Source organism: Eublepharis macularius, chromosome 12 (genome assembly GCF_028583425.1).
Source record: "Eublepharis macularius isolate TG4126 chromosome 12, MPM_Emac_v1.0, whole genome shotgun sequence".
NCBI classification, from domain to species: domain Eukaryota; kingdom Metazoa; phylum Chordata; class Lepidosauria; order Squamata; family Eublepharidae; genus Eublepharis; species Eublepharis macularius.
In genome coordinates, this window is record NC_072801.1 from 66,764,924 (window position 1) to 66,776,723 (window position 11,800).

At 44.4% G+C, this 11,800-nt stretch overlaps 1 protein-coding gene across 1 annotated transcript; it reads left to right on the forward strand.

Moving 5' to 3' along the window:
- Nucleotides 1-2,045: 2,045 nt before the first annotated feature.
- On the forward strand, nucleotides 2,046-6,120 carry LOC129340514 (C-type lectin LmsL-like). Its single transcript, XM_054995355.1, has 6 exons — nucleotides 2,046-2,076; nucleotides 4,006-4,084; nucleotides 4,272-4,363; nucleotides 4,486-4,626; nucleotides 5,057-5,171; nucleotides 6,053-6,120. The coding sequence occupies exons 2-6, from the start codon at nucleotides 4,018-4,020 to the stop codon at nucleotides 6,118-6,120; spliced, it is 483 nt and encodes a 160-aa protein (XP_054851330.1). The 5' UTR covers nucleotides 2,046-2,076; nucleotides 4,006-4,017.
- Nucleotides 6,121-11,800: the final 5,680 nt, after the last annotated feature.

Genomic DNA, 11,800 nt, shown 5'->3' on the forward strand with positions numbered 1-11,800 from the left:
TGGATATTGGCGGCACAGATTAGCATCTAGGTTACTCTAGGCCAGCCGAGGTTAACCGACACAAATAGAACGAGGGAATTCCCTAATGAGTCAGTTCAGCATCTCATGCCCTGGGCAGCCTGATCATGAGAGAACGTGAGGGCTGAGAGGCCCAGTTAAAAGTCACGTAGACCCGTAACATTTCCTTCATCCTTATGAGTTCACTGTGGCAAAATTCCAGCACGAACTCTCTGTAGCAGACATCCATCACCTTCAGGAATGGTTTGACCTTTTTTAGAGCTCGATGATTAACCAAGTTCCTTTACTGTGCCAGTTCCTTTAGAGGCACTCTGGAGCTATAGTTTTAATATGTCATCGGTTGATGACTAGTCCTTGTCAGATGTGACAATTATGTGTACTGAGAGGGCACCAACCGCATGTAGCGAGTACCTGTGAACGCAAACCCTGAAAAAACTAGCGGTCAGCTTGTGCGTAACAGAGTTGTACACATGTTAACCCTGTGCAGACAGTCCCAGGTTGAGTTGACCTCTCCATCTCAAAGATCTGGACTCATGGCCTGACCAAGGAAAGACATTTCATACATTCAGCTACAGCTTGTGTGAAAACTAGGCCAAAATGACACTCCTGGTGGAGCAGGCACCCAGACAGATGCCTCTGTGCAGATTCATCTGAATGTCAGTCTCAATGTACCATTCTGTAGTTAACTGTACTCTAGTTCTGGCATCTTAAAGGGGCACACTGGACCGCACAGCATTCTCCTTGTGCATGTGTGTAATGTCAAGTCACAACCAATTTATGGTGACCTCAGCAAGAGCTTTCAAGGTAAGGGATATGCAAAGGTGGTTTGCCATTGGCTTCTTTTGCAGAGTTTTCCTTGGTCATCTCCCATCCTTGTCCTGACCCTGGTTAACTTTTGAGATCTGAAGAGATCAGGCTACACCATGCTGCCTTCCTTTCCCTTCCTGGTGGTGGAGAGTGCCCTCAAGACATAGCTGACTTATGGAAACCCCTGGTGGGGTTTTCATGACAGGAGACTAACAACGATGGATTGCCATTGCCTGCCTCTGCAAGCTGGGTCTTCATTGGAGGTCTCCCATCCAATTACTAACCAAGGCCGACTCTGCTTAGCTTCTGAGATCTAATGAGATCAGGCTCACCTGGGCTATCCAGATCAGGGCCTTCCCTTTCCTACACTCATAGAAATGTCCCATCACCGGTCTATTTGGCTCATCTCCCCTTCACCAGTTGCAAACGGAGCTGATTTTCTGACACATTCTTTGTCTTCTCAACATAGTTGTTCCACCATGTTGCTTCAGCTCTTCCTTTGTAACAGGGCAGTACAGTGCTCATAAGTGCACAGTCTCACACAACCCAACAAAGTGTCACCTCTTCAGGTATCAAGGATCGTAACAACGGAGTCTCTTGGATTACAGGGACTTGTACCCTAGCTGTTCCCCTCCTGGATATTGTTCCCTTTAGAAGACTTGGTAGCTAGACAATTCAGTACCCCGATATCATGAAGGAGGGGGCAGGGGGATAATGTGAGGGACATGTGACACAAACGCAAGGGACACGTGACACCTGCAGTAGCAGGCACATTGTGCTGGCTGGAGATGAAGACTCGGGTGTGGAGGTTGAGTACCATCTTTGCAGATAAGGTGGGTTTGAAGGAAGGGAAGTAAGACTGGATGCTAGAACCATTCCACTGGGTGGAATGAGAAACAAGGATAATGGTCCAGTATATTCCCAGCAGAGAATGACAGTTCTCTCCCTGTCTACTCAATAAAGATATATAGCCAAAGTGCATGTTGTCCTACCTAAATAAAGGATATTGTGACATCCATTCTGCAGGACTGATGGTCCAGTGATAAGCTACTTCCCTCTAGCTTCGGTCTAGATTATGTAAAACTGAAGGTTATGGACCAGGATTTCCTTAACAGCACTTACCCCTCCAGATATTGCACCATGTCTGCCCAGGGTCCATATAAGAGTCCCCAAGATAGGGCCAGATCATCAGAGAGGCTCCCAGCTCAGCAGTCAACCACATCTGCCTGCCCAGGTGAGCAACATCTCAAGGTGAGCATTCCGGGGAGATGGTTTGTAAGCACTTTCATGCAGAATTAAACATCTTCAAAGGTTCTCAAATACGGTGAAAGATTCAGGAACAAAGGTTTATAGAGGCATGGCAGGAAGTGTTAAATAAAGACAAGGCAAACCATATTTTGTACGCCAGTCAATAAGCAATATGTAGAAAGAGAAGAAATTTGACATAACTCTATAGATTTAAAGTAGAACTGCTGAATTTAATTAATTTACGGGTATGCAGATAAAAAATTAGCCTCTGGTTACTCAGTGGAGTAGACGGTAATCTCAGTCTTCGGAGTGGGACTCAAAAAGCCTCTTTATCCATAAAGGTTTTCTGAATGTACCTTTAAAAAGTGCAAATATGAAGGACACAGCTGTCTAATACAGGTGCACTTGTCAGGGAACTGATTTTGGCTGCGGTGGTGACATATCTGAGTTATACCTGTGAGGCATATCTGAAAAGACCTTTAAAGGGATTCCTGCCATACATTAATTCCCTCCATGTTGTATTTGAACTGATAAAAAGACATTTAGAAAGGGCTTTTTCTTCCAGTTGCTATAGCAATGAAGGGTTGCCAGCCATGCGCTTTGCTCTAGTGGGAGAAAAAACGGGGTGGAGTGACAGTGTGATGTTACTTCCAGTTGTACCTAGAAGTGATGTTGCAACATTAGTAAAAGGCACCGTTGGGAACATGAAGCATGGACCCACGTAGCCTTTCCAAAGGTCTGGAGTTGGTGCAGGAGACTGCCTGCCGTGGCCCGCCATAGCAAGCAATCTGGTAAGTCTACCACAGTGAGCACATAGCTCATCTTTCAGGCCAAAACTATTGTTTACTGATGGAGTTGGCAGCACTGCCTCAATGAATGCAGGATATTTTGAGGTCATTGCCTGGGGAGGGCGGAGTTTGAGTAGTATTTGACATCACTTCCAGGTTATTCTGTAAGAATTTTCCCTAATCTCGATGGTCTTTATCATAGAGACAATGGGAAATTCCTAGACTGTCACTATGGAGGCCACTTTTTAGCCATTTTTTTCTCAAGGGTGGTGGATTGGGGCCAAGAAGTGCCCCAATATACACTCCCTACTTGTGTGCGTATATAAATGGAAGATTTATTTCTCACCTTTCTATGCCAGTTTGACAGCACACAACTCATGACCCATTCAAAATAATAAAAGAGCAATAAATAATTACAAACTGAATATTTAACAATCTATTGCTAATAGTGAAATAAAATGATTAGGAAAAGACAGCAGTGAGAGACTAACAGTGCAATCCTATGCCAAGTTATTCCAGTCTAAACCCATTGAAATCAATGGCCTTAGACTGGAGTAACTCTCCATAGGATTGCACTGTAAAGCAGTAAAATCAATAGTGGTAAAAGCAGCAGTCAGTAGTACCATCAACCATCAAATTCAAAGATTGAATCTACAGCATTGGATCTAGCTTAACAGGCAATTTCTACCACTTCCCTTATCCTGCTGCAGCCCACTAACCCCCACCCCACCCGAGCAGCATTTAACGAAGGTCAGTGGGCTGGAATTGGAGGAGGGAGGCAGGAATGTCCCATTGTGCTGTTGGGAATTTTTCTAAGGAACTCAGTAACACGAAGGACTCCAAGTGAATAAGGTGCAGTTTCAATTGCTCTCAAGGCAACCATTTAACCATTTTATACCTGGATTTTCCACAAACTCTCTTCTCCTCTCCTACCTTGCTGGCTTGTTGATGTAAACAATAAATAAATAGTGGCAGACCTTGAACTTGAGCTTGGTTGTCACATCAAGCTTCCAGTCCTTTGGAGTTCAGATAAAAGATCAAATATACATCATTAGGATTGTAAACAGGGGGGGGGATCATTTCCTTTCTTCTTTTTTGCTCATGGAAAGAATGGCAGTCACTAACATATAATTTGTCCCCAAAGGTCAGCAAGAAGATGACCCTCCTCAGCTACTTGAGCCTTGGTCTTCTTGGCCTCTTGGTCGCCAATCCTTTCCTGGGAGGTGAGTCTAGGAGCTGTGAGCGTGGGCCCATGTAGGCTTCCCAAAGGGAACTCCATAGAGTACTAATCGATGGTATCTTTCATGTAGGTAAATGGCATCTTTCTCTTTTGAGAGAGAACATGCAAGGAAGTCTTCTAATCTCTTTTTCCTCTCTCCCTTCTCCTCTTACTTTTCTGCTACTTCCTAGTCAAGGCTGACAACTGTGCCAGAGAATGGCTGAATATCCAAGGCAACTGCTATGCTTATTTTGAGACCAAGAAGACATGGCAAGAGGCTGAGGTAAGAACTGGGCCTCACTCAACCAGGTGCCATCAGATCTAAATTAACTCATGATTTTTACCAGTTTTGCATATGAGAAAGGAGAATGGGCTACAACTCCTGATTTGGTTCTCCTTCCCCAGGTTGAATGTCAGGGTTATGGACGGGGGGCCCACCTTGCCTCCATCCTCAGCTGGTCAGAGACCCTTCTGGTGTCCCAACACCTCCTGGAGTACCAGAGAGTCATCAGCGATGTGTGGATTGGGTTCCACGATGTCACTAAGGTGAAGATCTCCCCATTGCTCCAGTGCTAGCCATTGTCCACCATGGGGGCTCCTTAGAGACCCCTCTCAGTCCCCTCCCACCTTGAATCCCATTCCTCTCCATCCCTCCCTTCTCTTCGTCACAGTCTGTTAACACATGAAACTGCCTGAGACCATATCAGGTCCCTCGAGCTCAGTATTATCCACTCTGGCAGTTGCTCTCCAGGAACTCATGCAGAGAAGAGACTTTCCCAATTATTCCCACCTGAGATTTTCTAACTGGGGATGTCATGGATTGAACCAGCAACCTGAAAGCAAAGCAGGTGTTCACCACCAGCTCCCAACCATGTCAGATGATCTTTGCTGCTGCAGCAGCAGCAGCATCCCGGTGGTCTTTCCCACTCTCTGAGCTTTTCCTGTCTGGAATCACGGATCTTTCTCATCTCTGCAGAAAGGGAGATGGAGGTGGGCTGACGGAGCCGTCTCCAACTACAGGCTCTGGATGAAAAACCAGCCAGACAACGCCAGCAAATCTGAGTACTGTGTGGAGCTGCGTCGTTCAACAGGTGAGTAGACCATTCTCAGTGGGCCAGGGAAGGACTCTGGCTTCCCAAAGTTCACCTGGCTGAGGGTGAACTTTTAGTCTCTTATATCACACGGAAGAGCTGAGCTAGATTTGCATGACAGTTTCTCTGCCTGCAAGTTTCTCTTCCTGTTCAGCAATATGCAAGTTTCTCTAGTTCAGCAATAAGCACCTTCTTAGAGTTGTATCATGAGCTGCCCAGACACGGCAGATCTGTAAGTTACACCTGAAAATTTCAAGAATTTGTCTTCCATTACCAAGCTACATTCCAGGAGCATGTTCTACTTTTTAAAGTCTTCTTGCTGTAAATTTTATAAGCATCGTATCTGAAAAAATACTGTAAAAATGACTGACATACAGATGTAGAAATCAGTAGATCAGAATTCATCTCGACTTCCTTTATTGATTTAAATATGCTTTTTCTCCCCCGGAAGGAAAGTCCTTACATGTACCTTTCTTATTTCTGACCCTGGCCATTTTCACACTGCTTACCTTCCCTCGGAATGATCCAAAACATTGCTCAAAAAACGTGGAAGATCACGTTTTCTCACGCGAGATTTGTGCAATGTCGCGCAAATCTCGTGTGAGAAAATGCGATCTTCTGTGTTTTTTGCACGACGTTCCGGGTCGTTCCGAGGGAAGGTAGGCAGTGTGAAAATGGCTCCTCAGAATAATTTCCATATTTTACTAATAGTACTCTAAGATTCTTATGGCTGACAGCATTGGATAGGCTACCTTATCACGCTTGTAATCTTCCTTGAGGTCCAGTGAGAAAGGCAGACTTACGTTGGTGGGGATGGAGGTGGAAGCAGTTACATAAAAGTATTCAAAGCAATCACTTTTCTCTTGTCTTTTGCTTTCCAGATTTTATTGAGTGGAACGATGTGGATTGCAAGAAAAAGAATGCCTTCATCTGCAAGCATGAACTCTAGCTGCAGCTCCCCACGGTCTGCTGGGATGTGACTGGATCCAACAGCAGGAAATCAGCTCACTTGCTGGGTGTATCTCCGATGTCTTTACTTTTTCCACTGTCTGGAAGTGAAAACAGCTCCTCATCTCCTTTGAGTTCTCGAGTGTGAACAATAAAATACCTCTTATGCATATACATCAAAGAGTATGTTCGGTCATTCCGCCCATAAGTCATCCTTCTGAGCCCACCCTAAATCTCTCCCTTTAACAGCTCTGTGATTTACAGCAATTAGCAAGTGATGTTTGTTGCAATCAATTGGGCTAAATTGTTTGTGGAGAGCGGAAATTAACCTACCTTCCTTTAGGTTCCTAGAGCTAAAAGGGTCCTGCAGGGTTGGCCTCGTTTAGTAATTGGATGGGAAACCTCCAACAAAGGGCAAGTTGCAGAGGCAGGCAATGGCAAACCACCTCTGTTAGACTCTTGCCATGAAAATCCCACCAGAGGTCGCCATAAATCGGCTACGACTTGAGGGCTCTCTCCACTCCATATAGATACATACTTACATACAGCCTAGATTAATTCTGATCTTTATCTTAGTTTTAGGAGTTTTGACAATTTACTCAGATACGATGGTTGAAAAACCAGAATATATGATTTGGCAATGATTGATGAAACTTGATGTGTTAATTCTGGAAATCATCACATGCAACTAAAGCAGATTAAGAAGATCAACTGTGTCAGTCCGGTTCATAGTTGACCTCCAAGAAGGTCTTTTGAACTGAACAAGCAAGCAGAGAAACAATATGGGTTAACTCTTTGTCTGAAATAAAAAACTGAGAGCCCATTCACAGCGAGGTTAGTCATCCAACTGTACCTTGAATGTACATCTTTATTGATAGGAGTGGGGAGCTAATATTCATTATCACTTGTGAGAGTACTCGTCTATTCTTCTTATAACACTTGCTTTATATTCTACCCAATGGCATGAATCGGATTTCCCAAACCCCCATCAAAACCCACCTAGTCTTACTTAAAACAGTCTGTATACACATTACAAAATCTTCATGTTTGTTGGAAAACAACATGAGGACATTGTAAAGTTGCCAGCCAGGAGAATTGGAGGAGCAGGGACGATGGGAACCAGCATAATCAGAACTGACATCACAGCATCAGCAGCGCTCTAGGAATTCCCCTAATCTCTATGGTCAAAACTGCTGGGAATAGGGGAGGAAAGTTGCCCATCATGGCAGACAATCTGGGAAGTCTGCACATGTACAATAGGAGTTTATGCCTCCAAAACACACCATGGCTTTTTTCTTTTTGTGACTACAACATGCATGGAGAAGCAGCTGCAGGCCCTCTCGCTTTTGTGTCCTCAAATCACCTTACGGAGACACTGTTGTCTGCAATGTAAAAAATCACACAACTTCTGTGGCTGCACAACAGCCTCTTTTCCCTGTATCCCGTAGTCACAAACAGTAAGGCATATATTGGTGATGTCAATGGCAAAATTGGCAGGCTTTATTTATTTCTACATTGAAACCATATTCTTAATAACCTATCTTGTCTTTGAATGGTTTTTAACAATTTGTTGATCCATAAATAATTATGAATTCCTTCCTTTGTATCAATTGTCTCCAGTTTTATTTGTCAGATGTTTGGATTATAATCCAATCTGATATCCATACCAGTATGTAAAGTATCTTAAGTATGTGGTGGTGGAGGAGAGTGCCCTCAAGTCATAGCTGACTTATGGCAACCCCTGGTGGGTTTTCATGGCAAAAGACCATCAGAGGTGGTCTGCTATTGATTGCCTCTGCAACTTTGGAGGTCTCCCATCCAATTACTAACCAAGGCTGACCCTGCTTAGCTTCTGAGATCTGATAAGATCACATCATATAGTTTCATTTCTGATATGTTCTTTTTCTGCTTGTATTTTGTGTGCATGATGTTTGTTTTTTTAAACATCCCACTCATTCTGTTGAAGTCTCGTTGACTTGCAATTTGAACCAGTGAAAAGGTTAAAGAAATGGTTAATTGACAGGCTAGGTTTAGGTTACAATAGACTTGGGTGCCTGGGAGACTGCATATGTTTGTTTTTAGGTGTGTTTATTTATTCCCCCTCCTTTCTTCTATTTACTGTACCTGAGCACAGGATGAAATAAAAGTAGAAAATAAATATATTCCTTCCCTTTACTCCTCCCCCTGAATGTAAATTAACCCTAAAGATGAAAATAAGGCAAATACATCGTCACCGTTTATTAGCTTTCCCCCCAATGGTAATAAAAATAGACTGAAACCTCCAAGTGGTGTCTTGAGGACAACTGTCCCTTCCTCAACTGTTTTCTCCCCAAAACTAAAGGATCTCTGCTTCTTTTATTCTCTTCAAACCTTTCCCCTCAGCCTGGTAGGATATTCTAGACTGTTCTAATATCTGTCGTGTTGTGGATGTGAGGTTCTACAATATCTCAGGAAAGAATCTTTTCTTCTCTGTAGTTGTTGGTTTGCAAATTAGTGTCATTTCCTGTCAGAGTAGTTCCTTTTCCAGCTGAAGTTCAACTTGTAAAACTAGTTTCCCAGCCCTTGTATGACCTAAAAAGACTTTTGGCTCTCTAGCCCTCTGAGCATCCACAGAGCATCCACAATATCAGGGACCTAAACGTTGGTCCCTGATATTGTGAGGCTAGTTAGAGGGTGATGTTCCTTTCACCAACGATAGGGGGTTACAAGATAAAAGCCCCGCAGGGTCCCTCAGCTTAAAAATCTGAGAAACGTTTCCTCCAGAATTGCTTTCTGAAATTGCCCAAGCGGGTAGGAAAAGAACTACAGGGTAAAAAATGCCTTCAGTTCCCACCCTGGAAAGCCCATCCAGGAAAATATCTAATGGACTTTCAGTTTGGCTTGGGTTGTCTGTTTTCTCAGTCCTCCTCAGTTCTTAAGGTCAAGGGCCAAATGTTCAGAAAAGGATTACAAGAAAAGAAGGAAACTAGTTTAATGTCTGCCTGCCTGGATACCTTACTTTCCTTGCCACGCTCCTAGGAGAAATAAAATTTACTAAATGCATCTCTAGAACTTTTTGTACATTCTCCCTACCACCACCCAGGCCAGCAAGAAGATGGCGCTCCTCACCTACTTTGGTCTTTGTTTTCTTGGGCTCCTGGTTGCAGATCCTATCCTGGGAGGTGAGTCTCCTTCATAAGTCTCGACGAGGCATTCACAGTTCATAGGGGGGCCAAGATGGATCCCGTTGTCTTCGTCTGCTTGGTTTCGAAAGTTGTTTAAAAGAGGAGGGGAGGAAGCGAGAATCAGATTATCTAGATTGTTTCCTGGGGTTGAGCAGTCATTAAAACAAACAAAAGAAACAGATGTTACTTCAGCAATTGATGTTAGCCCATCTAGTCAGGTTGCCAACTCTAGCCTGAGAAATTCCTAGAGATTTCACGATGATGTCTGTAGCAAGTCGCATTTGAGAGAGGAGCTCAGCAACAAAGTGATACCTTATAAGTAGAGTTACAAACCCTCTGGAGATATAGAATTAGAACTGATCTTCAGACTCCAGAGATCTGTTCCCTTGAAGGAAATCCCCAGTGCTATTTCTCTGGCACTTCCTGTGGGAAGTACTAACCCAAAGTCTGAGATCATATGCCACTGACTGCAGACTTCTTCTAGGTGATCTTGGAGCTCAAGAGCATGCATGACTGGACGTCTACCAAGGACCACAGTCTGGCAGATTGCTGCGTCTTTCCCTTTGCCCACTGGTGGCATGCCATCCCCCACCCTCTATCCACTGTCCTTTATCAAGGATTATCAGATTATCGAGGAGCATGAAAAACTGGGCTCTTTACTATAATGATTAGGGGGAATTATTACAGCATTACCTGGAATGGATGTTACTTCTCCCGAAACTCCACTTTTCTCAGGCGCTGCCCCCCAAATCTTCTGGCATTTGCTGGTGCAGAGCTGGGAATCCTACCTGTAGCCTTTCTGAGGCCGTGGCCACCATCAGAAATGAGGGCAAAATTTAAAAGGCCCCGTTATCTCACATTTGCTAAGCCTCATAGCCAGAAGAAGTGCCTGCCCTGACATAAAAAAGAGGGTGCATGATTAAATTATTTATTAACCAAAACATGAGTACATTTTCAGCAAAAGTACCTGTTTTAGCAAAACTCTTCACCCCTGAGAGCCCATATTACTTTCCTCTCTTCTTTCCAAATTCTCTCTCCCTAAAATGATGTTTCTTTCAACGCCTTCTCTTTAAACAAATGCCTGATGTCCCATAGCAACCAGACACCTCAACCTTTTTTCTGAGCAGAGAATTACAAGGAAAAGCAGAAGATTTCTCTGTGACAACAGAAGAGACAGAGTGGCTCAGTAGTCGGTAGTTTCTTTCCAGGCAAGAGTTATCAATATCACATCCAAAGGGCAGCATCAAAAGAGGGCCCGCAGACAGCCCCTGGCACACCCACTTCCATCAGGGAGTTTGCACAAGGTCACCAATCTCAAAGCGGAGTGTGCCTTTTTCCCAGAATTACAGCTGATTGGTGGACTACAGAGATCAGTTCTGTGACGTCACATCCCTACTGAGCTCCGCCCTCTCCAGGCACCACCCCCAAATCTCCACGAATGTCCCAAGCCAAAGATAGCAGCAGCCATTTTGTAACAGCATCAAACCACATACACACACCCCAATGATCTCTTCCTCTGTCCGGGATTTCCTTGCGTTATATAATAATGTTTAGTATCTGTAGAACACTTCCATATTTCAAAGCACTTCACAGCTATCATCACAGTAATCTTCACAAGAGCCCTGCGGGGCAGACCAGTATAATTAAATCCATAGTTCAGTTTGGGGGGTAGTGGTGGAGGAATTCAGGCTGAGTGAGTGGCTTGCCTAAGACCACTTTTTTTATTTCGTTCACACCCTGCCTTTCTCCCCAATGGGCTACACCTTTCTCCTCCTGCAATTTACCCTCACATCAACCCTATGAAGTAAGTTAGGCTGTGTGTGCGTAACTGGCCCAAGGTCACCCAATGTGCTCTTGGCAGAGCAGGGATTTGAACTGGGCCTCCCAGATTCCAGTCTGACCCTCTAACTCCTAGCCAGTTGGAGAACCAAAGAAGCTTACATCAGTTTGGTGTAGTGGTCAAGAGCGGAAGGACTATAATCTGGAAACCGGTGTTGATTCCCCACTCCTTCGCTTGAAGCCACCTAGGTGACCTTGGGTCAGCCGCAGCTCTCTCAGGGCTCTCTCAGCCCCACCCACCTCACAGGGTGATTGTTGTTGTGGGGATAATAATAACATACTTTGTAAACCACTCTAAGTGGGTAAGTTGCCCAGAAGGGCGGTATATAAATCGATTGTTGTTGTTGTTGTTAACTACAGTTGCCAGCTCCAGGTAGGGGAATTCTAGGAGATTTGGGTGGGGTGGAGCATGGGGAGGGTGGGGTTTGGGGAGAGGAAGGAACTCAACTGTGTTTAATGTCATAAAGTCTGAAAGAAGCCATTTCTGCAGGGGAACTGATCTCTGTAGCAATTCCAGGAGATCAGTTGTAATTCCAGGAGATCTCCAGCCACCACCTGGAAGTTGGCAGTCCTAGCTGGCTGTCTTGTGAGTTTTTGACGGCACCAAGATCTGAGTCACTAACCCCAGGCCACAGCTTAGTCATGACATTCTTTCCCGTCCCTACAGATAGGAACCTG